Source organism: Ceratotherium simum, chromosome X, assembly GCF_057802395.1.
Source record: "Ceratotherium simum simum isolate JZ-2026a chromosome X, ASM5780239v1, whole genome shotgun sequence".
NCBI classification, from domain to species: Eukaryota; Metazoa; Chordata; class Mammalia; order Perissodactyla; family Rhinocerotidae; genus Ceratotherium; species Ceratotherium simum.
Window position 1 is genome coordinate 95,096,400 of NC_141940.1, and position 21,749 is coordinate 95,118,148.

Below are 21,749 nucleotides of genomic sequence, written 5' to 3' on the forward strand. Positions count from 1 at the left end.
AGTCCATTGTATCTATGTGTGACAATAATGACAGCCAGGGCTGCCTTCACGGGTATACAATCTATGCAGTCACACAGGACCCTGCACTTAGAAGGGGCCCCACACTTCACTCAATGCTCTGCTGTTGTTGTTGTCTTGGAATTCTTAATATTTTAGAACAAGGAACCTATGTTTTCATTTTACCCTGGACCCCACAAATTATGTAGTCAGGCTTGATTACAAACAATTGCTTAAATTAAGAAGCAGGTTTGTTTTCTGGGTCTATGCAAAATCTAGTGTTAATTATTACTATGGAATTTGAATTTTGAGACCTGGAAACTGGAAAAAACATTTTGCCTTTTTCTCTTGTACTTTTATTTAATTAGAAAGCTACATGTTCATTGTAGAACTTTCGTTAAGTACATAAAGTATAAGGAAAATCATCCAGAAATATTCCTTCCTCATGTCCCCTCTGGATTGCAAAGATATTATTAATAATATCTTTGATTAATCTCTCTTTGATTATTTCCTGTAACATTTAAAACATTTCTAAAGAAGTGTGTTTTGTACCAGATTCCCAAACTGGGCATGTGGAAAGGATACAGAGGAGACCCACAAGAATGCTGAAAATATTTTTTGAAAAAAGTGGTGAGAAATAATTAGGGCAACGAGAACCTAAAGATGAGATGTGTATTTTCAACACAGCTCCAAGCAGCTAGAGCTCAACTCTGCCACTCGGGGCTCCACTCCCCAAAGAGTAAGCATAGTGGGGAGGTTTCAGAAGGAATAGACAAATCAATAGTGTCTTGTTCACCACTGTATCTCCAAGTCTAGCCCAATACTCAAAAAATACTTGTTCAATTGCCATTGAATTGGAGGAAGATTTTGATATGTGGCGAGGTCATAGCAGAACACTTAGGCAATAGGAACAAATAAGGTGAAGTGGGAAAGAGGAAGTGTGCTTGGAATAGACCAATCAGAATGAAGCTGTGGAGGGCTGAATAACGGCCCTCCAAAAAATGACCATATCTTAATCCCAGAAACCTGTGAATATACTACCTTACATGGCAAAGGGGATTTTGCAGATGTGATTAAGTTAAGGATCTTGAGATGAGATTGTCTTGGTGGGCCCAATGTGATCACAAGCTTCCTTAAAGGGAGGCAGGAGGGTCATAGACACAGAAGGCAATGTGATGATGGAAGAACAGAGAGAGAGAGGGGAGAGAAGAGAGAAGACAAAGAAAAGAAAGAGAGAGGAAATGCTACAATGCTGGCTTTGAAGATGGGTGATGGGTCATGAGCCAAAGAAAGCAAGTGGCCTCTAGAAGTTGAAAGGCAAGGAAGCAGATTCTCCTTTACAGCCTCCAGAAGGAACACAATCTTGCCAACTCATTTTAGGACTTCTGACCTCCAGAACTGTAAGAGATAAAAAGTATGTTAAGTCACTAAGTTTGTGGTAATTTGTTACAGCAGCAATAGGAAACTATTACAGAAGCTAAAGGTTAACTCCAGGAAACAGGGCAGATAATTCTGGAAAGATAAAGTTTTCAAGTAAATAAATATCTTTTAGTCATAGTATAATGTTGAGCTAATCTTAATCCCCACAGAAATCAGGAAGGGGCACAGACTATAACATTATTATGCATTTTCATTCATCAAAGAAGATTGTGGAATCTTCTTCAGACGGAACTTACAGCTGGAGAAGTTTTATTTACCACTCTGGTATTGTTTAGGTGCAATCCCATTAAAGTAGGGCCAACACTAGACATTTATGAGTTGCACAGGTCACAAGCGAACTTTTGATAGATTTTCTTGTATTGTCCCATGATTGGAAAGAGTTTAGGAGCAAAGTACAGGGGATGCTACCAGGGAATATATGTTAGCAAAACAGGTAGGGTCATCGGAGAAAGTCTTTGCCCAGAGTTTGGATCTAGAGCTTGATGACTAGCTTTCCCGTTAAGATATTCAGCAATAGAATTATGGAAGAGGAAAACAGGAAAATTCAGAAGAAGAGAAAGAGAAGGTAAAAGTGGAATTAGCAAATATTACTTTTCCATCACTGTTGTCTCCCTTTCACTATTGAACTCTTGCTGCTTTTGGAAATCACAATTCTCACAAATGACGATGAACACAAATATAATTTTCAGCTAATACTCCATGGCATCTATTTTGTTAGTGGTAAAAATAAAGGTACTATTACTGTAGTATTGTTATGTTTATAAGTAATGCTTTTTACAATCACCAATCCTGCCAATTTAACTTCCTAAATACATCTCTAATCTGTTCATTTCCTTACATAGCCTGCTACCACCTATGTTAGTGAGGGTACCAACAGGAAACATATGACACACTCAAATTAGGATAATTGGAGGAGGGATTATTTACAAAGGGGTTAGTGCAGAGAAACTACACGGAGTAGAAAATAGAGAAACCCTTGGCAGTAAGAGCAAAGTTATCACCACCCCCAGGCCTGAAGGGAACAGGTGAGGGAGGAGTTATCTAGAGAGAAAGAGTCAGGTAGAGAAGATTGATTTGAGAGGAGTATGAACTTCTGTTGAGGGACACAGTCAGCCAGAGGCAACCCAAGAAGGAGAAAATTGGGAAAATAAATACCTTGACCTCATTCTCCTCCAAATTTCCAGTCTCCTACAGGGGCTCCCCACTGGCCAAACTCAACCAGCAGCCAGAGGGCCTGGGATCCTGTTTCTGTAGTCACACAGGTCAGCTTCCAGGGCATAAGGCAGGATGGAGAAGGTGGAAAGTAAACTTGGAGGGGCAAATAGAGAACATCCAGCACACCGCTCTCTTACAATCTATCATCATCTCTCTACTAAAGTAAAGCTGAAGTCGTTTCTCACCATCCACTCTGGCTCCCCTCCAATATATTCTCCAAACTTCAGTGGAAGTGATCTTCTCAATATTCAAATCTGATTATGGCAAACCCCTGTTTAAAACCCATCAACTGCTTCCCAAAGGGATCAAAATCCTTACCACGCCCCCAACCTCATCTTGTATTGCTCTCCCCCTTGTTCCCTTTGTTCCTGTCAAACAGACCTTCTTTCAATTCCTAAAATAAGCCACTAGGCCTTTGCACCAGCTATTTCTTCTGTCTGGACTTCTCCAGCCCCAACCCAACCCTCAACGAGTCCAGGACTCTGCTGGGGAAGCCTTATCTGACCTTCCCCTACCAAACCCCCAGTCCAGGTTAAGTTCCCACTTTGCTACAATGGTGTCTTCCCTGAGAGCACTTATCTTCATTTACAACTCTATGTTCACTTCACGTGATCTTTTGATGAAGCCATCTTCCTCTGTTTTGTTGCCCCTGGTGCCTCTCATGCTGAGCACTGTGCCAGACACTTATTAGGCGCTAAAAGAAAGAAAGAATGAATGACGAATATTAACAAACTACTTTACAATTGCGTTTATTTCTTTGAATTCAAGCAGAAGCTAAAGTAGATATGGAAAAGAAAATTAACTTTAAAACCCAGTTATATAGGAACTTGCTAAAGAAAGCCCTTTTTTCCTTGCCAAAATGTGTTCCGTCCCTTTATTTCTGAGAGCTATGACGCCTTCCATCATTCTCCTGTAACCATTTTCTCCAGCACAGCCTCAGTGCCTGGTCTCCCAGAGGAGGCAACGCTTCCCACGAGTGCCTGGTAAGGTACGATAAAACTGCCTCTGTGTTCCAGACATAAATGATGACTTAACTGGAAGCCTCTCCTTGCCTCCCTCCTCAGCATTTGTCCTACCTCCCAGGTCATGAAGGATAAGGATTCATGACTCAGGAAATTTCAGCTTAGAGACCAGCTGCAGTGTTTATTCCTCCTCAGTCAAAAGACTGATGTGTAAGAGATCATAGTGGTATAATTATTTGTGTGTTTTGGTATGTAATGAATTTTAATGGTGGGTTTTATGACTTCTAATAACACTAGGTTAAAAAAAATGACCCCCTATGTCTTAGAATTCTCTGAATTCTAAACATTCAAGTTTAGTGGGTTTTTCCACAAGCCCACCACTAATTTAGTGGCCTTAATTGAACTATTCATAAGGGATCGGGCGTCTTGCAGTTCTGCCTGAAGCCTCAACTTACTATTCCAAGTAGTCTATGTGGTCTTTTATGCGATAAATTCACTCAAATAATATTCCTTGTCTCCTTAAAACATTCATTCCAGACCATCATGGATTCTAGTGTTCTTTTTAACATTTGTTATATTGCTTTCAGAAAAAGAGTAATTGTAAGGAAAATAGCTCACAGGCTAAGGGCAGCAAGAGTTTGCCCAGGTTTTGCTTCTTATTGAAAAGCATCACATTGGGTAGAGAAGCTGCATTGTCAAAATACCCAGAATCCTTTTTCAGCCGTTTTTATATTTTCAAGTTCATAGTTGTAAAGAATTTCTAGAGACTTTAGGCCTTCTGGGAATGAAGCTATAATTTGCTTGTGCAACTGTGAGCTATGTCTACCCTCTCCGTGTTACCTGGGTATTTTTGAGCTCATGGCAAGGCTACATTCCTTCACTTGACCACAGTTCTGTCCCTGTTTGTTCCCACTTAAGCAGGTAGCACTTCAGCCTACCCCCAAGTCCATTCTTGCCACCCACTGCCTGTATTTCTCCTTTGGCCTAGCACACAGTCCTCACAACAGTATCAGCCTTGGTCTGCTCAACAGTATCAGCGTGGAGTGCTTTCTTTAACGTTACACTAGCTTAGCTCTAAAGTTCCTTGGAAGTTTCAACAGGTCACAGCCTCCGCCCCCACTCCCCCCCTCAACCCTCCCACATGCCCCCCGCCCCCACGATCTTCCAGCCAGGGCATCTGTCACCTTTTTTTCTCCTTTCCCTGGAAAAAGGGCTCTCTGGCTCATATCCACCAGCTACCTTATTTAGGCTAAGGCAATCTGTGATTTAACTGGAACTCCGGGGTGTAACCAAGGGCTTTATCTTAGGAATTCATGCTGTAGCTGCCATTCTGCCCTGCCAATGGGCTTTTAAGGCAGCTAATATATTAAAACTTTCTACGCTCTATCTCCACTTGGGTTTAAGGTGTTATCTTTGGTGGAGAAGGAAAGACATAGAAAGTTTATGGAACAGAAATAAAGGAAACCAAACTGCTATCTTGATTCCACACTTAGATGCAGTTCTCATTTCGGGCGAGGGGAGAGGAACTGGCATAATCATGAGAGACAGGTCTTTCATCAGCACCCTTGATACCCACTGTTACCCACACTCCACTCTCAACTGGGTGCTCTGTGATTTCTCCAACTGCAGTAACCAAACCCAGCAAGAGATGATTTGGTTTATTTGTTTGAAGACTTGGCTAGCTAAGTTGGGTGACAGTTTAGAGCATGAACTTTAGGCTAAAGAAATGGGCTCAAATTCCATCTCCACCCATGACTAACTGTCACTTTGGGCAAGTGACTTGGCCTCTGTAAAACTGAGTTTGTTCTATAAAACGAGCACAATAAAAAGCTCTCGCATAGAGTTGTTGAAAAGATTAAAGGATATAAATGTTTTAATTATATGTTTAAATTTTTTAATTTGCAATTGTGATCAAATATATATAAAATGTAACACTTTAATCATTATTAAGTGTACGATCTTAAGTATATTCACATTGCCATGCAATCAATCTCCAGAACTTTTTCATCTTGCAAAACTGAAACTCTACACCCATTAAACAATATCTCCTCATTTCCCCTTCGCCCCAGCCCCTGGCAACCACCATTGTACTTTCTGTTTCTATGAGTTTAACTACTCTTCATACCTTGTATTTATGAAATCATACAGTATTTGTCTTTTTGTGACTAGCTTATTTCACTTAGTATGATGTCCTCAAGGTTCATCCATGTTGTAGCATGTGTCAGAATCTCCTTCTTTTTAAGGTTGAATAACATTCCATTGTATGTATATGCCACATTTTGTTTATCCATTCATCTATGGATGGACATTTGGGTTGCTTCCACCTTTTGGCTGATGTGAACAGTGCTGCTATAAACATGGGTGTACAAATATCTTTGAAACCCTGGTTTCAATTCTTTTAGATATATACCCAGAAGTGGGATTGCTGTATCATATGGTAGTTCTATTTTTAATTTTTTGAGGAATTGCCATACTGTTTTCCATAGCAGCTCCACCAATTTACATTCGCACCAACAGTGCACAAGGGTTCCAATTTCTCTACATCCTCACCAACACTTGTTATTTTCTGGGTTTTTTTCCTGATAGCAGCCATCCCAATGAGTGTGAGATGATATCTCATTTTGATTTGCATTTCCCTAGTGATTAGTGAGGTTGAGCACCTTTTCATATGCTTGTTTGCCACTTGTATATCTTCTTTGGAGATATGTCTATTCAAGTCCTTTGCCCATTTTTTTAATTGGGTTTTTGTATTTTTTTGTTAAGTTGTAGGAGTTCTTCACATATTCTGGATATTAACCACTTATCAAACATATGATTTTCAAATATTTTCTCCCATTTCATAGGCTGCCTTTTCACTCTGTTGATTGCATCCTTTGAAGCACAGAAGTTTTAAATTTTGATGTTGTCCAAGTTATCTATTTTTACTTTTATTGCCTGTGTATTTGTTGTCATATCCAAGAAATCATTGCCAAATCCAATGTCATGAAGCTTCTCCTCTATGTTCTCTTCTAAGATTTTTATAGTTTCAGGTCTTACACTTAGGTCTTTGATCCATTTTGAGTTAATTCTTTATATCGTATAACGTAAGGGTCCAACTTCATTCTTTGGCATGCAGATATCCAGTTTTCCCAACATCATTTGTTGAAAAGACTATCCTTTCCCCATTGAATAGTCTTAGCACTCCTGTGGAAATAATTATACATTTGTTTTTGCAATTATTTGATTCATGTCTGCCTCCCTCACTAACTTATAAGCTCCAAGAGGGCAAGAATCATGTTGATTTTGCTCACTCAACATGAGTGAGTACCCTCAGTGCTTAGTATATAATGAAGCCTCCATAAAGTTTTATTGAATGAGCAAAAAAAAGCTTGAGAAACACTTATCACAGTGCCTGGCACTAAATAAAATTTAAATAGGCAGGAACTATTATTATTGTTGCTGTTGCTATGCAACCCATCGTACATACCCTTTGCCTGAGGTACACTTTGCGTAATCTGAAAAAAGTGAAAATAAAACTTATTGCCTCCAAGAAACACAAGAAAGCCAATACCAGAGTGCACAATGATTCAGGCTTTGGGATCTGGCAGACTTGGTTCAAACATTGGTCCATCTCTTTCTAGCTGTGTAATCCTTGGCACATTATTCAACCTCTTCCAAGTCTCAGTTTCCTAATCTGTAAAATGAGGGCAATAATATCTACCTCATAAAGCTCTTATGTGGATTAAATGAAATATGTATATAACATCTTGGCATAGTGTCTGGCATTTATAATAAGCCCTCAGTAAACGGTCCTTCTGTTATTTCTTTACAGTCCATTAGAATTTCTATCTTTTCCCCTTAGTTTGGTTTTGCTATTGTCCTTTAAAAGGTTACTTTCTTAGCTGTTGTCTCCATTTACAAGACAATGTAAAATAGATAACAAGAGTAGATAGCTTGAATGGGAAATATTTGATTAGAATACTTAAGGCAAAATATCATTGAAGAGTTCCCATCACATTTGGAAATTAGCACAGACAGCCTGTGAAAAGCTAATAGTTATTTTTCCCCTGGACCAAAATGGAAAACATCTTATTAGTGTAGATCCTGACATTATAGATTATCTCTATGAGAATAAAGATTTTTCAGGAGAAGATTCTCCATTAAAAAACAAAAGTATCACTTATGAGAATGTATGGTAAGAAGGAACTATCTCCTTGAGAGTTTTGCAAACTCATACTGCCAGAGAAGACCCCCAGAGAGGTTCTGCTCCATCTGTGCCCAGAGGAGGTTAAATGATTAAACCTACCAGTGTTGATAGGCTTGTATTTCATATTGGTGACTTATTAATCACTTGACCTTTTCCACAGTGCACTTAGCGTAGTAAATTATACTCCTTTCTATCGAAGCTTGGGTGACTTGCATGACTCTTTGCAACTTAGCCAGAGCTGGGCTCAATATAAGTCACCCATTGGACATATAGCAGCTGATTGTGCATTTTTACCACGCAGTGTGACAATTTAGTGGCGGCCTGGAAAGAAAGCACCAGGAAACCCAGAAAAGGAAATTAAGGAGGAGATACCAATTTAATTTCCCACTTTACCTTTGAAATCTCTCATAGCAAGAGAGAAGGAAAGATTTCAAATGCTATGTGAGATTTTCATTTGTTTTTCTACATAAAAGATAGCTAGTAGAACTACTTTCAATTGGTAGAAATAAATCCAATGCGCTTTTCTCTGTCGTTGCTCTCTTTAAGACCTCTTCAGCTCTGATACTGTTGACTCTCCCCTGCTCTGTGAAAATCATGTTTCTTCTGTTGTGCATTTTCTTCCCAAGAATCCAACCACTTTAACTGTTCTGTTGGCTCCTCAATCTCTTCCTAATTATAAGTGATTCTCTAATCTAATTCAAGAAACATATAGTCATTTATTTATTTAACAAACATATATGGAGTACTTACTGCATTCCAGACACTTTCTAAGTTCAAAGGTTGAAAGAGAAAGCCTATAAACAAAACAAATAAAAGAGAATTCCAGGAAGTGATAAGGGCTATGAAGCTATTCACTCATTCATCATTCAATAAAACCTTTTGAATTCAAATACCTTGAATGCCTACTACACACCAGGCACTGTACTAGATGCTGATAACTCTCTTTCAAGGACCGGAATTGGGCCTCCTCATGGTGATCAGGATGGAACGAGCAGTTGGAGGCAGGAGCCCAGTGAGTAAAGTGAGACAAGGTCTAAGTATGGGTTGATGGGGGAGTAGATTGGAGTGGAGACTGAAGAAATAAAAAAGAAAGGGAGAATCTAAAATAAATTTTGAGAGAAAAATTGACAAGGTCTGGTGACTAGCTGAACATGGAGAAAGAAGTAGAGTGCTAAGAAAAATCCAGTGCCAGTGTTTAGGTGACTAGCAGAACAGGGAGCCTTCCCATCATTCATTCTGCCCTTCTTCTGCTGAAAGTGTCCTAATTTTTCTTTGGGGCCTTTTCCTATCCCTCTACACTCAGCCAAGAGATTGATTCCCACACCCAGCTCAAGGTGGGCCCTGATTGGTTAAATTATTCAGTGACTCTTATTCCCTGGCTACAGTGATTGGTTCAGGGATGGTCATGTGCCTCAGTACAAGGCCAATGAGAGGGAATGAATCCTAGAACATGGGCAAGACCTACTGGATAAGACTCCTCCTCTCTTGTCCTGGATGCAGATATATAAAGAAGTGAGGTCTGGAACAGTGGCAGCTGTTTTGCTACTTTAAGGGGAGAGCCTGGAACTCTGCGGGCCACCTTGTGGAACCTAAGGATGAAGCAAGTACCACAGAATGCACAATGATGAGACTGGGAGAAAGTGGATTTTCAGTGACATCATTTGAGTCCTGGATCAAGCCTCACATGAAGCTAGCATACAGCTTGACTTTTCAATTATGTGAGCCAAAGATTCTCCATATTGTTTAAGCTGGTTTGAGTTTTCTGTCACTTGCAACCAAAAGAATCCTGACTCTTGCAATCTCCATTAGCACATAGCACAGTGTTGAGTCCCCAGGAGACCAATGAGTACTAACTAGTGATCTTACGTGGCTCAATGAATGGATATCTTTTTTTTTTTTTAAAGATTTTATTTATTTTACTTTTTGCCCCCAAAGCCCCAGTAGATAGTTGCATGTCATAGCTGCACATCCTTCTAGTTGCTGTATGTGGGACTCGGCCTCAGGATGGATGGAGAAGTGGTGCCTCGATGCGCACCCGGGATCCGAACCCGGGCCACCAGCATTGCAGCGCGCGCACTTAACCACTAAGCCACAGGGCTGGCCCTGGATATCTTTTTATTAACTTTTGAGTTACAACATGTTCAGTGTACACCAACTCTATGTTGTGTCCAAAGGCCATCTTGTTTTCACTGTCAAACAAAAGTTTTCAGTGACTTGTTCATTGATATTAAAGAAAGAAGGGTAAAATGAATCTTTACAGTAGGAAACACATTTGTATTCAGATCTTCTTCTGCTCCCTGAATTGTTCTTTTGCATTTCTTATGGTTTCTCCACCCTAGTGATGAAATCAGCCCTGGCTCCTTTTTTTCAGTGAGCTTATGCAGCAGCCAGTGTTAGGGCAGTGGTTCTTAATTTTTAGATGTACAAGACTCACTTGGGGAGCTTATATTTTTATTTTTAATTTATTTTTATTTATTTATTTATTTATTTATTTATTTATTTATTGTGAGGAAGATCAGCTCTGAGCTAACATCCATGCTAATCCTCCTCTTTTTGCTGAGGAAGACTGGCTCTGAGCTAACATCTATTGCCAATCCTCCTCCTTTTTTTCCCCAAAGCCCCAGTAGATAGTTGCATGCCATAGTTGCACATCCTTCTAGTTGCTGTATATGGGACGCGGCCTCAGCATGGCTGGAGAAGCAGTGCGTCGGTGTGCGCCCAGGATCTGAACCCGGGCCGCCAGTAGAGGAGCGCACGCACTTAACCGCTAAGCCACAGGGCCGGCCCTGGGGAGCTTATAAAAATACAGATCCCTGTGACATGCTCCAGGAGATTCAGATTCAATAAGTCTTGGGTAGGGCTCAGGAATCAACATTTTTAACATTTTTCATAAGCTCCCAGGTGATATGGATGCAATTGTCATTTTGAGAAACATTGCTATCTTAGGTTGGGTTCCCCTAAAGCAGATCCTGATAAGGGGATTCATGAGCAAATGATTTATTAAAGAAGTAGTCCCAGGAGATACCTGTTAGGGAATGGGAGAAGTAGTAAAGGGAAGGGGAGGGAGCCAGGCAAAGTCCTGTGGAGGGTCACTACAGCCTGATCCCACAGGGTGGGATCTGGAAGCTGGGCTTTCACATTCCTGCACTAATAGCCAGATGGAGGAGACCTAAGTTCCCAGGCACTTCCGTGTGGGAAAAATGATTGCAGTAGCTTTTGAAAAGTCCTCTGAAGTCACAGGCGCGGGCTTGGGAGGCAAAAACATGCAGAAGCTGGGGGAGGGGCACACAGAAATGGTACAAGGGATCACATGGGATTCTAGTGGAGCACCTATAGTGTCCGCTCAAACCATTTAAGGGGTTTCATATTTAGTACAGGAGTATCTTTATTTTAAAAGTAACTAAGGGAGAGGACAGTGTGCACCAAGTTCGAAGGGAAGAATTACTTAAAAGTAGAATTCCGTTCATGCATGGGGCTTTGGGGGTCTCAGTCTGCACATAAGACTCTAGTGCCACTGAAATCGGCACTTTCAATGAGTGAACTCTTTAAAATAGCATTTGACGCCTGCTATCTGACCTCTGCCTATTTCTCTAACCTCCTCTGGCCTCTTTCTTCCTACACTCTATGATCTAGCCATGACCTACTTTCCAAAAGAGCACGTTCTTCTTCCAAAAGAGCATATGTATTCTTGCTCACCTCCAGGACTTCACAAATGCTGTTCTCTCTACCTAGGATCAATAGGTCCCCACTCCTTTCACCTGGTCAATTTCTATACTTTCTTAAGTCTTAGGTTAAACATTTCCTCAGTTGCCCTTCCCTGACCCATAGGTCCTCTTGCTATTTGCTCCCCGTACTTCCCACACCCTAACAACCATAACTCTTCATTGTAGTTACTTGCCTGATACTTATTTTCTTCTAGAACAAAACTTGGAGACAGCAGACACTATGTCTGCCTTATTTGTAGTTGTAGCCTTAGTGGCTAGCATAGACATTCACTGAATGAATATAAAATACAGTCGTCCCTGGTATCCACGGGGGATTGATTCCAGGACCCGCCCCCCACACTCAAATCTGCAGAAGCTCAAGGCCCTTAGTTGTCCATGGGTTCCTCATCCACAGATTCAACCAACTGCAATCCTCATAACCCACAGATATGGAGGGCCGACTGTAAATGATTTGCAACATGAACATTGGAGTATAAGTCTAGTATACGTAGCTTTTTCTGGAGAGACTGATGGTGTCTTTCATTTGAGCTTAGAGCATCCTGCTTATACTATGAGGCAATAACTTTATTCCAGTTTAGAAGAGTGTCCTTCTTAATTTTATCCATTAATACAGTAATAATTTGTATTAATGAATATAATAGCTACAGAACAAGGCTGAACCTTGAATTGCCTAAATTAACCCTGTGCCACACTGACCTCTGTGCTGTACTCATGCTGATATTTCTCTAGAGTGTGTCTTCCCCTTTTATATCTGTGTCATGCTGAAATTATGTAGGAGCCCAACAACCTGAGAATGTCTAATACAATTGCGAGAAAGTCCAATACCTCAAAGTCATTGAAGATTGTCATTGACATCTGAGAATCAAATTTGTCTAGCACCAACTCCATTCTTGTGGGTTTTTAGATGTCTCTGGATTTTGAAAGGCCTATCAGTTATATACACAAGGTATATCTACATTATGATGAAGATATAGAATTATTTCATTGATAATTCTCCTAGTATTAGAAATACTGCTTATTGGCTGCCAAAGCCCATTCCCTACCTGCTTCTCCCTGGCCCACCTCCAAAAAGGAGAAGGCTGGAAAAGTCAGATACTTACGCCCCCAGCTTCCCATACAGGTGAGGGTTGCCATGTGACTCTGTTCCGGCCAGTGAGATAGGAAAAATATATTTTCTTTCCCTAATAAGAGATGGGGGAGGGAGAAAAAGGGGCTTGCCTACCTTTGCTGCCCTCCTGATTCCTGCCTTGAACACAGTTTGATGTTGGAAATTGCAGTAGCCTGAGGATGAGAAGCTAAAATGTCAAGGATGGCAGAGTGGAAAGAAAGAACCTAGGTCACTGATGACACCGTTGAGGAGCTGATCCAATGTTAGTAACCACCCACTTCCAGACTCCTTGCTGTATGAGAAAGCTAAGCCCTCCACTGTTTAAATTGCTGTTATTGAGTATTCAGTTATTAACATCTGAACACAATCTAACTGATGCACCTAGTTACTTTAACATTTTATTTGTAGAAACTAAAACAGAACGAAATTATTGACACCTGATCATTTATACCGGCACTTATTTGGAAGAGTATTAGATTTTTGAAAGAAACTCAGAGAAGAACTAACTTCATTTAAAAGGCTTGGACATTTTAATTGCAGAAGCAGAAAGGAGCTACCTCTAGCCACAATGCATGGTACAAGTTCTGAGGCCTGTGTATTGCAGAGAACTTCTGTATGACTAAATACCATACTGGGAGCTGGGAGATCTAGGTTCAGATCAGATGTTCAGCTAAATATGTGACCACTGACATATATTTGTCTCTGAATTTGTTTTCTTGTCTGTTGTACCATTTGTAGGATGCTTTCTTTGAAAGTAACAGAAAACTCAACTCAAAATGGCTTATAAGGGAATTTATTGCCTTATACTACTGGAAAGTGTAGAGTTGGCTAAACAAGAGATCGATAATGTCATTAAGGACATCGCCACCCTGCTGCCCCTCGGTTCCACCTTCCTTTTATGTCTGACTACCCTCATGGGTACAAGATGTCTGATGGCAGCAATTGAGGCTGCACACCTCTTTATTCAAGGCCAGTGTGGTGGTTAGGGGGTGGGGTGGGGAGAAAGAGAGTGTTTCCCATCTATGGGGGGGAAGTCCTGAGTTTTACGCTAATCGGAACACCTTGAAATTCAAGGCCAGTGACAAGGGAATACCAAGAGCTGATTAAGTTAGGGCAATCATTGTGGCAAAGCGGTTGCATTTATTAGTTTAATGAATCAGGGCCCACCTCTCCAGGTGAAGTGGTTACAATCCTGTCTAAACCCAGAGCTGCTACCCCATGGTGGAGGGGTGGAATGGCTCCTTGGGAGAGCAACCACTACATCCCCCACATCTGTAAACGACTGAGTTGGACTGGCTGACCTCCAAGGCTCTTTCCAGATCTAAACCAGCTGTGATTCCATGAACAGAGTGCAAACCTATCTCTGTAGTCATCTTTTTTATTTAACTCCACTTTCTTTGGGTTTAGTTTATAATTGTCCTTTTCTACCTCTGAGCATAGGCCCCTGTGGAAAATAAAAAACCCCAAAATGAAGTCAACTAGCCTTGGCATAGCTCTGATTTGGGCTGGGGAGAGGAAGTAAAGCTGATAAGGTGACTTGCGAAGGTCACTGTGCACTTCAGGGGCGAATGAAGTGACGCCTTATTCATCAGGCACCAGGTGGACATGCTAACTTGGGGTGAGTGACTTGCAACTGTTGGATCCTCAACGGAGGCGATGTTTCTCAGGCTCTAAATCTCCTTCTCTAGAGAATGCACAAGGTCTCTGGGAAAGGAGGAAAACCTTTTCATACAATTATATTTTTCCTCTGATTTGCATTTTTCAAAAAAGGTTTAGTACTCAAATCCTTAACACTGGCAAATCTCTCAGCCTCTTAAGGGAGTGGTCAAGGGTTTGCACAAAACGTTTCTGAAGAGAAAATAGGCTGTGGATCTCCACCCACCCCACACACACTTTGGTAAATACTATCTTTTTTTTTGTTTTCTTACCGCACTGAGAATATTACCAGATGATTTCTAGAAGCTGACTTATGAACTAATTGGGCACTTCTGCTGTGCAGAGGAACAAAGACTTTTTTTTATTGGTCCTCAACTGAGGCATATACCTGTCTGATGGCGTTGGCTCATTCCGCACATGCTCAGTCAAACAGAAATCTTCATATTGAATACAACCTAGCACGGCGGCAACACCCAGAACCTTGCTCCCTGGCTGACCCTGTGCATCCACTCCTTCTAGTTGCATTTTTATCCTGACATATCTAACATTTATAGGGAGTTTAGGGAGCAGAGTAGATGCTGGGGGGCTTGGGGGCCTGGGGGGGGGAGATATACAAAGGGGCTTAAAGTTTCTGTGTGTCTCTGCCTTCCTGACCTCTATCGAGGCTGTCTCTAGTAGGGCAGGCGCTGGATAGATATTTGTTGCGTTTGGGGCAGAATGCAGGAGAAGCTGTCTCTATAAATTGCCATTTGTTGTCGCACGCCTTCCTGGACAGTTTTTATTTGGTCCTTTACTCGTAGGTGGACGACCTCCCTTCCCCAGGCATTTTCACTAAGGAATGACAGAGTAGCTCTAAAAGCATCCGCCGCCCAGCACGGTCGAGTGACAACCTTTCCACCTCTCCTCTTGCTTTCCCATTCATTAGGACCCTTTCCCAGCCTCTTTCCCCAGCAACAACTGGGAAAGGCTTCCTGCGGTTACAAAAGAAGCGGGGGAGCGGCTGAAGTTCCGAGTCTTTCGCCGCAGAGAGCTAAGAACGTGCGTTCAGTAGTGGACCTTTTGTCCCCAGCCCCTTCACCGGCTTGGTCGCGGAGGTGACGACCCCGACCAGCCCCCGCCTAAGCAGCTGCCGCCGGCGCGCCCCTGCGGGCCAACTGCCCGCCCATTCTAGATTCCCGGCGCCTTCCCATTTTGCCGTGACGTGGCCGGCGGCGCGCGCATGCGCCGCTCAGCCCCGTTTCCTTTCCCTCGGCCACCGCCTCCCGACTGGCTGGGGTGGGCGGGGCCTGTGGTTCGGGAAGCCTCGCGGCCGTAGGGGGAGGAGGGCGTGTGTGCGCGAGGCGGGTGCGCGGGGCTCGCGAGCTGGTCGGCGGCTGAGGCGGAGGAGGAGCTGAAGGAGGCGGCCGGGGCTCCCGCCCGCAGAGAGAGCCAGTCCCGCGAAGCCCCCTCCCACTCCCAGGCGGGCGGTGGCGGCGGGAGGAGGAGAAGGAGGAGGGAGCGTCTCTGCCGCCGCCTCCTGGTCCCCAGCGCCGATCTGCCGCCGCCACCTCCCTCCGCGGCGATCCTCCCTCCATGGTCCTGCCGCGGCCCCCTCTGTAGCCCGAGCTGCCCCGCGCCGCGCCGGAGCCAGCCTCAGCAGAGGGAGCGGTCGCGGCCTCGCGGCCCGCGCGGGCTGACGAGCGGAGAGCGCGGCGCCGCGCGGTGCCCAAGAATCCGCACGCCGGGCAGCGCGGCCCGAGCAGCGCGAGGAGCAGCGGGCGGGCGGGCGGCGCCGGGCCCGGGCCGCCCTCGCTCCCGCGCCCCGGCCCCGCCGCCCGCGCCGGGGCGGTCGCCCGCAGAGGAAGGCGCCGCAGTCTCCGGGCCTCGCAGCCCCGCTCGAGCGTCTTCAGCTCCGAGGGCTCGCGGGTCCTGAGGGGAGGAGGCGAGCCAGGGGCCGGGCACTGAGCTCTTTGGCGCCCCCACCCCCGTTTTCGGAGCCCTCCACGCTGCGGCCGCTGTCCCCTCCGGACCATGGCCGACGACGACGTGCTGTTCGAGGATGTGTACGAGCTGTGCGAGGTGATCGGCAAGTGAGTCTTTACGCGAGGGAGCGGGAGTGTGGAAAAATGCATTTCAGTGATGCCCGGGTCCTCCCGCGCCCGCACCCGTTCCAGGCCTGCCCCCTGCCCTCCCTCCCCTCCGCCTCCCTTGTCCTCCTCACCCGGGAGTATTTATAGACGTGTACCTGGACCTTCTGCCGGGCGGGGGTCTGGGGGGGGTTCTCAGCGATCCGTGGAGGCGAACGAGCCGAGGTCAGCCACCCCATGAGGCGTGGGGCCGGCTGAAATCTGCTGTCTGCATTTTATCTGACGGTTGCACAGGGACGTGGCAGAACCGATTTTATAGTTGCTTCCTGGGAACAGTTGGGGTTATTGTTATCTCGCGTGTGGCACAAACCATTAACGAAAAGAGCAGCTTGCGTTTCCTTTACTTGCGTGGAAAGATAGAGAAAGAACGTCCAGGATTTTTAATTGTGGGGTGTGTGTCTATTGTGCAGGATATTAGATAGATGCCTTTGTGTTCACCCCTTGCCCGGATTGGAGGGGGTCATTTAAGACGGGGTGCGTTCAGTTTCAGCGAATTCCTCGCCTGGTATAGACGAACGTGGAAAGAGTTGGGGGTAGCCGAATTTTTAATGCCTCGTTATGCAATGACTGTAAATCAGTGTTCGAGTCTTCCCTCGACTGTTGTTGGGATGGTGGTTAGCGTGGTAGAGCCGTCTGCTTTGAGTCACCGGGCTGGTCTAGAATATAGAACTGACAGTCCAAATGCTCATCCTTTCATCTGTGTTGTATAATTACACTAGGGAAAAGCAGAGAATCAGATTAATCACAGTGCTGATTGAGAATTAAATCTGCAGTTCCTCATCTAATTGTCCATTCCTTAAATCTGTTTTGAATAGTTTCCTTTTCATTCTTGTCAAACAGTATTCCAAGTGCACAATCCTGCTAATTTGCTTGTGAAGGAAATGCTGGCGATCTGAAGTTGATTTCCTAGTTCAATGTGTATTCTGTGGCTTTGGAAGTTGAGGAGATAAGATTTAAGAGCAATTTTTGCTTATTTATTAAGGATTGCTAGATAGCTGCCATTGAAATATTTTACCTCATTTTGGAAGCGGTGCTTTATTGTCTGTTTTAAGGTCCGCAGTTGGGAAATGAAACCAAGACCTTAGAGCAGTTGGCTCGCTCTCTTTCAAGTTGTCTGCAGTACTGAATTTCAATTTGTTTAAGTGCTGATAAATCATTTTTTTCTTCCATGTTGAAGTATTTCAGTGTTGCCTCACTTGGTGAAATTGTGAGTAGAGCTTGCTACACACTTTCCTCAGACCCAGTTGATGCAAGGACATGTTACTCCTTGCCTCTATTGTTACATGACCAGCCTGTCTACTAGAAGAAGGAAATCCAAATGCACCCTGACAAAGTGGTTGTGGAAGTGCTCTAGAGCAGTGCTGTCCAAAAGCTATATAATGCCAGCTGCGTATGTAATTTTATATATGTAAATATTACATATGTAAATTTTCTAATAGCCACATTAAAAAGATTAACAACAGAGGTGCAGTTAATTTTAATAAAATATTTTATTTAACCCAATAGATCCAAACTATTATCATTTCAACATGTAATCGGTATAGAAATTATTAATGAGATATTTTACATCCTTTCTTTCTTCTTTGAAATCCAATGTGTATTTTACACTAATAGCACATCTCAATTCTGACACAAAGCTAAATTTTCTTCAGAAATACTTGATCTGTGTTTAGGTTTCATAAAATTTGCATTTGCAAAAGTAGATTCACATACCCAAGTTGTTCCAAACATACCTAAAAGTTTTCTAGTAACTTAATCGAGTATCTCTTTCTAAATTAAAATTTAAATTAGTTAAAATTAAATAGAATTACAAATTCAGTTCCTCAGTTGGACTAGCCACATTTCAAGTGCTCGATAGCCATATGTGAGTAGCACAGTTCTAGAGACAAATGTGTCAAAAAATCTCCTTGTTTTCTTCTTAGCACCCAGTGAAGGTAAATTAGGTGTTTCTCAAAAGCCCCTAAATGATTGTGTGTGTGTGGGTGAATGATGTTTGTTGTGTCTTAGTTATTTTTCATTTAAATGAGCCAGCAAAGTCATAATTGGAAAATGAGAGATTAAAATGTTAAGTATATTGTGATGATGGAATATAGCCATCATTGAATCAATATTAGTAACTCGTTCTGATTCCTTAAGGTCTGGAAGAGTGATGATGTGATCTCTTTGGATATTGAAAAGAAGTGGTCAGCATCACATTAGCACAATGAGTAGTCTGCTGACTTATAATTGATACAATATTTTCAGGAAACACATCTGGTAGAACTAAATTCATCTCTTCTGTCGCTTTGGAGCTGCATAAGGAGAAAGAGCAAGCTCATTTTGAGGAGATAGGTACTCTATGGCTACCTTAACTACTATGAACGTGAAATCTCATTCATATCCTACAAAATCTAACTTGGTCAGTGCCATTTATAATAGGTCATTCCATGAAATAGTGAATTCAAGGTAGCCTTCGTGGTAAAGAATGTAATGATAGTGTTCCTCACCCTGTATAAAGGTTGAAGGTTTTTCCGGTAAATTGTCTCAGCATATATTGATCTGGAAATTGAAATTCACCTGTGATTTTCTTGCAGAGATCTTGACAGCATACATTTAATTTACAACTTGTTCAACTCTGGATTTAAACAGAAAGGCCTGGAAGATATTCTCTTGTACTGAAAACAAGCTGTTTTCAGTTTTTGTTTTTGACCCCTAGGTCTTAATAGGCTTAAATTTTCACTGAGGTACTTTAAAATGGATTTCACTTTTCAAGATCAGTTGTCCACCCACTCACTCCCCTATGTCACTACTTATCTACTCACTCACTCACTCATCCACTATCTTCAAGGGAATCGTGCTTGATTCGTTATGAATATTGGGAGGATGCCATATCCTTTTTAAAAAATTTAAACTCTTTTCCCCTGTGTTTCTTATTTTTGAAAGTCTTACAAAAACTCCTTTGAATGCCTATTGTTTCCATAACATTTTATCATGTAACGTCTTTCAAGTGACTGAAACAAATCTCCAATGATGGGACCTTATCATAGTACCCAAACTTCTTATCTTAGCAAACGTAGCAATTACTGGAAAGGAAAGGTATTATGCAAATACAAGTAATTGGCTAATTTTTATGTCACAATCATTTACTGTATCTTTTGCAAATTTATAGTTTTATAGGTGAATGTACAATCAGTAATATTACATGAAAGAAATTTTAAGATGATTCATCCAAATTAAAACATAGAAATGCCTACCTTCATGGTACAGCAGTTTTGTGAAAGAGAACAGCAAAATGCACACTGTTTTCACCTTGTGTAGGCTGAATATTTGCCTGAGTATTTAGTAACCTGTAACTTCTGATTTTCCTGCTTTGGTAGGACATATACTAAAATTGGAATGTTGCAGCATGACCCCTGCTCAAGGATGACGTGCAAGTTTGAGGCATGCTGTATTTGCTTACACCTCAAGAGCACTTATATTTAATTACGGTTACTTATTTATGGGTCTCTCTACCTAGCTAACAGGGAGCTTCTTGAGGGCAGGGAACATATCTTACACATCTTTCTCTGTTACTTAACACAGTGCCTGCAATGTTACAGTCGCTCATTAGCTATGGAATGAATTGAGTAGTTTTAATAAAATTTCATTAAAAGGCAAAAAGCTTGTTTATCAACCTCAGAGCAATTATTGTCCCAAAAGGCTGTATTAGTTTCAAGTAGTGGTTCTCCACCTGGCTGCATATTAGAATCACCAGGGGAGCTTTTAAAAAAGATCAATGCCAGGGGCCTGTGTCAGAGCAATGAAAGCAGAATCTCTGGGAGTGGGTCCTGGTCCTTGGAATTTTTTTTCAAGCTCTCTAAGTGATTCTGATGTGGCAGCTGTGATTGAGAATCATGGGTTTAAAACTTAAGTTATGTCTGTAATATTTTGGGACTGTCTTTTCAGAGGCTTACAGTTTTTAAAAAGTAGAATAAACATTTTGGGGGAGGTATTAAAGCCAAAAGACCAAAACATGGATTTTGTTTTCTCCACGCTGTGTTTCTGAGCCTTGTTGTGTAAGAATTTTGTTTCAGCCTGTGTTTGGCTTTGATTTTTGGGTCTTATAAGATTCACATTGATTTGTGACACTCATCTATTGCTAACATGGTGACTGTCTGATGTTGGGAACAACACAGAACAAGGATTGCTTCAATAACAGTTGATGATAGCTGTCTACTATAATTAATTTAATAAGAAATTTATCAGTTTAGTGTGGATTGTGTTTACACATACACTCTATTAAAAGAGTATGGTGTTAAGTTGCTTATATACTTTAAATATCATACTGGAGATTCCAGTAACACTGTTTGCCAGATAATTGAGTTAAATGCAGCCTTTATGTAAATACTGGATTAATAATATGTAAAATACATAATTTAACATAGAGAAAAATTTAGCTTGACTAATTTGTACAAATTACTATGGCTTTCACATATATTGATTGGCCCAGTGATTTGGGTTTCTGGTACCACAGCGGGGAGTGTTACCTCATGTTGGAATATCTTTCCTGGGAATTTTAACTAGACATTGTAGGTAAACTAGTTTTTAATGTTAGGAAAAGGTCAAGTGTGAGCCTGAAGGAAAAAAGAATTTTCCAGAAATGAGTAGATGTTCCATGAAAGAAGTTCTTGATCAGAATGACAGTCATGTAACAGAAGAAACACAAAAGGTAAAAGAAGCACAATCACCAGCTAACCTGCTGGTGGCCCAGAAAGATCCAAGCCATGGGGGTTAAACTGAAGTTCTGTGGAGGAAAAACCTGTTAAACACAGGGTGTGGATTCCTATACACCACGGGCTTTATTGGGAATAGGTAAGCAGTGTTGATTCCTGATGATGGAGTTTGATTTTGGCACCGTTTTGGAGGGAACTGAGCTGCTCAGTTGGTTTTCTGCATGTGTACAACCTTCTCCGAGTCTCTTCATGTCAGCTTTTTACAGACTGATTTAGGACTTGGAGTTTCTGAAGTGTCGTTTGCACCTTGTCTTCATAAATACTTCCTGTGACTCCCTTACCTTCCGTGACTGTGACATACTCTATGTCCTTGACATCCAGTTCACCCCCGTCCATTTTTCCTTTGTGTCTGCAACAGTTTCACCTGACAAACTATATCTCTAATGTCCCTTAAATTGTGTTCCTGGATATTTCTTTAAATTAAAAATTCTTTGACCATCTCCACTTGTAGCTCTACTCAATAAATTAAAGAAGCAAGTATACCTCACTTTTTGAGATTGTTCTTGAATCATTGCATTTTTGTAAATATTTTCACATTTCAAATGTGGCAGAAGCACTGTTTAAAGGAACTTTGACATAAGAT

General features: G+C 42.1%; 1 protein-coding gene and 1 pseudogene across 10 annotated transcripts in view; both read left to right on the plus strand.

Moving 5' to 3' along the window:
* CASK (calcium/calmodulin dependent serine protein kinase) overlaps positions 1–21,749 on the plus strand; it is a 417,632-nt gene that overhangs the window by 19,090 nt on the left and 376,793 nt on the right. For 9 of the 10 annotated variants that reach the window (XM_087427612.1, XM_087427614.1, XM_087427617.1 and 6 more), the window contains exon 1: positions 15,923–16,358. The exons of the other annotated variant lie outside the window; for it this stretch is intronic. Coding sequence is in view for 7 of the 9 variants with exons in the window: in XM_087427617.1 (XP_087283743.1) it covers positions 16,300–16,358 (59 nt within the window). In the remaining 2 variants the exon portion in view is untranslated. Of the gene's footprint in view, positions 1–15,922; positions 16,359–21,749 lie in introns of those variants that run through there. 10 annotated transcript variants of the gene reach the window in all.
* On the plus strand, positions 19,757–19,852 carry LOC147911948 (U6 spliceosomal RNA; annotated as a pseudogene).